We start from the raw sequence: 1,830 nt of genomic DNA on the forward strand, positions 1-1,830 counted from the left end.
ACACACACACACACACACACACACACACACACACAAAAAAAAACATTAATAGTTTGGGTTTAGCTCTAGTGTCAGCGCTTGCAGTTACATTTTATTCAACATCTTATTGCAGCATGAATTTCATCAGCTAAGTTGCTAAACTTACATTTAAAAACAAATTATTCGGTTTGCGATAAATTTCCAAACTACGCCATGAAAAAAAAAAAAAGAAATTCCAAGTCATTGTTTTTCTGTTTAGTTTTTCTGTCAGTGCATTGAATCCTGGGATATCCTCGGCCGGTGAGGATACTCTGATGTGTCCTTGGATTCTGACATTTTGTGGGCCGCATGAGGAGGAGTTGGACTGCCTATCCAACCTCTGTAGGGTAGGGCTTAAACTACAGTTGTTTGTGTAAGCAGACACACTTATGAAGATAGTTAAATGGCCAAATTCTGCTGGATGGAGAGAGCACAAACATGTATGGAATAATCCCGTCTGCTGAAAAGTGTGGAATTCTACTCATGACAGATTTGTGGCCAAATGGCAGATGCAGGGATTGTGTAGAGAAACTGGCAGAAAGACTCCCATGCTGTGACGTGTACTGCAGTGAGCCTCCCAGGAGCTGTGCACAGTGTGTCTCATGGATTATGAATGTGAAAAAAAAACAACATACGTCTACGTGACATGGAGTATGAAACAACCTTTGTCTAAAGTGGCTGAAAGAGYTCAACAAGCTGCAACTAAAGAAACAATATGCAAAAACRCAACAATGCAAATTAGAAAATTAATGTRAACAGTTTGACAAGAATTGYAATTGCTCACACCATGCAAATCAGCAGGTGTGCTGCAGGTAGTCACAGGAAATGATAAATGGCCTGCAAATGTACAGAGCTGTATCAAGTCTAAAGACTCCACAGCTCTTCACACTACAGTCATGCAGTGGCTAGTGAGCTAGCCCTGGGGCATACAGACAGAAGTGAGGACCACCACCAGCTCRGGGGTCATGTAGTCTGGTTGAAATGGCCAGTAAACATCTATAACTTTAAATATAAATATTATTTTAGTCCTAAGTCATGACAGGAAGGTGCTAACTGCATGAAGTTTGAACATCRTAAGTGTGGAGGGATGTGCTCGGTCAAAGCTCACCTGGCCTCTCCCGTCTGCGTCTCCATCTGGTTCACCCAGGCCTTGTAGATGTCCACMGGGTCCGTCTTGATGTTCAGCGTTTTGTCGTCCATGATCTCCTTGACAACCGGAGCCAGGATCTGTCTCAGAGCGTTCTGTCCCCGCGCACCTCTGTGGAAGCTCACCACCATCTTTATGACCGTTGGGTTTCCTGTGACGATCTCCTTCATCTGGTCCACTTTTGACCTGCAGACAGTTTCAAAAAGCAACATTTAGGATCTTCTGCAGAACAGATTCACAAACTTTTATCTGATATATTTCAAAATTATGGAGGACTGAAACTGACAGAATAAAAAAAAAAGCAGGAATATATAAATGGACCAATAAATAAATAAACAAAATGCACCAATTTCGTAAATTAAAAAAAGAGAACTTTACCTCATGTTCTATAATTGAATTGACCTACATATTTATTTTTCCAGCTTAGTTCCAATAAATATATTTTAGCACAGAACTTACAAATAATCATAATTTTAAAATAAAGGCACAGATACGTGTTTTTCCTCCTTGGGTTTGTTTTTATCTAAACTTAAAGCCAAACTGAGGCAGCACAAGTGTGCACCACTGATCTGCACATGGATGCTGCTCCTTCCTGTCTATTGACCAATAGGAGAGGAGCTGACCCCAAAAGCCCCGCCCACCTTCTTTACATAATGAGGCAGAAA

The 1,830-nt window shown here is 41.0% G+C and overlaps 1 protein-coding gene across 1 annotated transcript in view; it reads right to left on the minus strand.

Annotated features, from left to right (window-relative positions):
- Positions 1 to 1,830, minus strand: part of LOC106533090 (ras GTPase-activating-like protein IQGAP1) — a gene marked incomplete at its 5' end in the record, with an annotated part of 33,351 nt that overhangs the window by 11,643 nt on the left and 19,878 nt on the right. Inside the window, 1 exon segment of the mRNA XM_014029304.1 lies at positions 1,127 to 1,351. Coding sequence (XP_013884758.1) covers positions 1,127 to 1,351 — 225 coding nt within the window.

Source organism: Austrofundulus limnaeus, unplaced genomic scaffold (assembly GCF_001266775.1).
Source record: "Austrofundulus limnaeus strain Quisiro unplaced genomic scaffold, Austrofundulus_limnaeus-1.0 Scaffold881, whole genome shotgun sequence".
Lineage (NCBI taxonomy): Eukaryota > Metazoa > Chordata > Actinopteri > Cyprinodontiformes > Rivulidae > Austrofundulus > Austrofundulus limnaeus.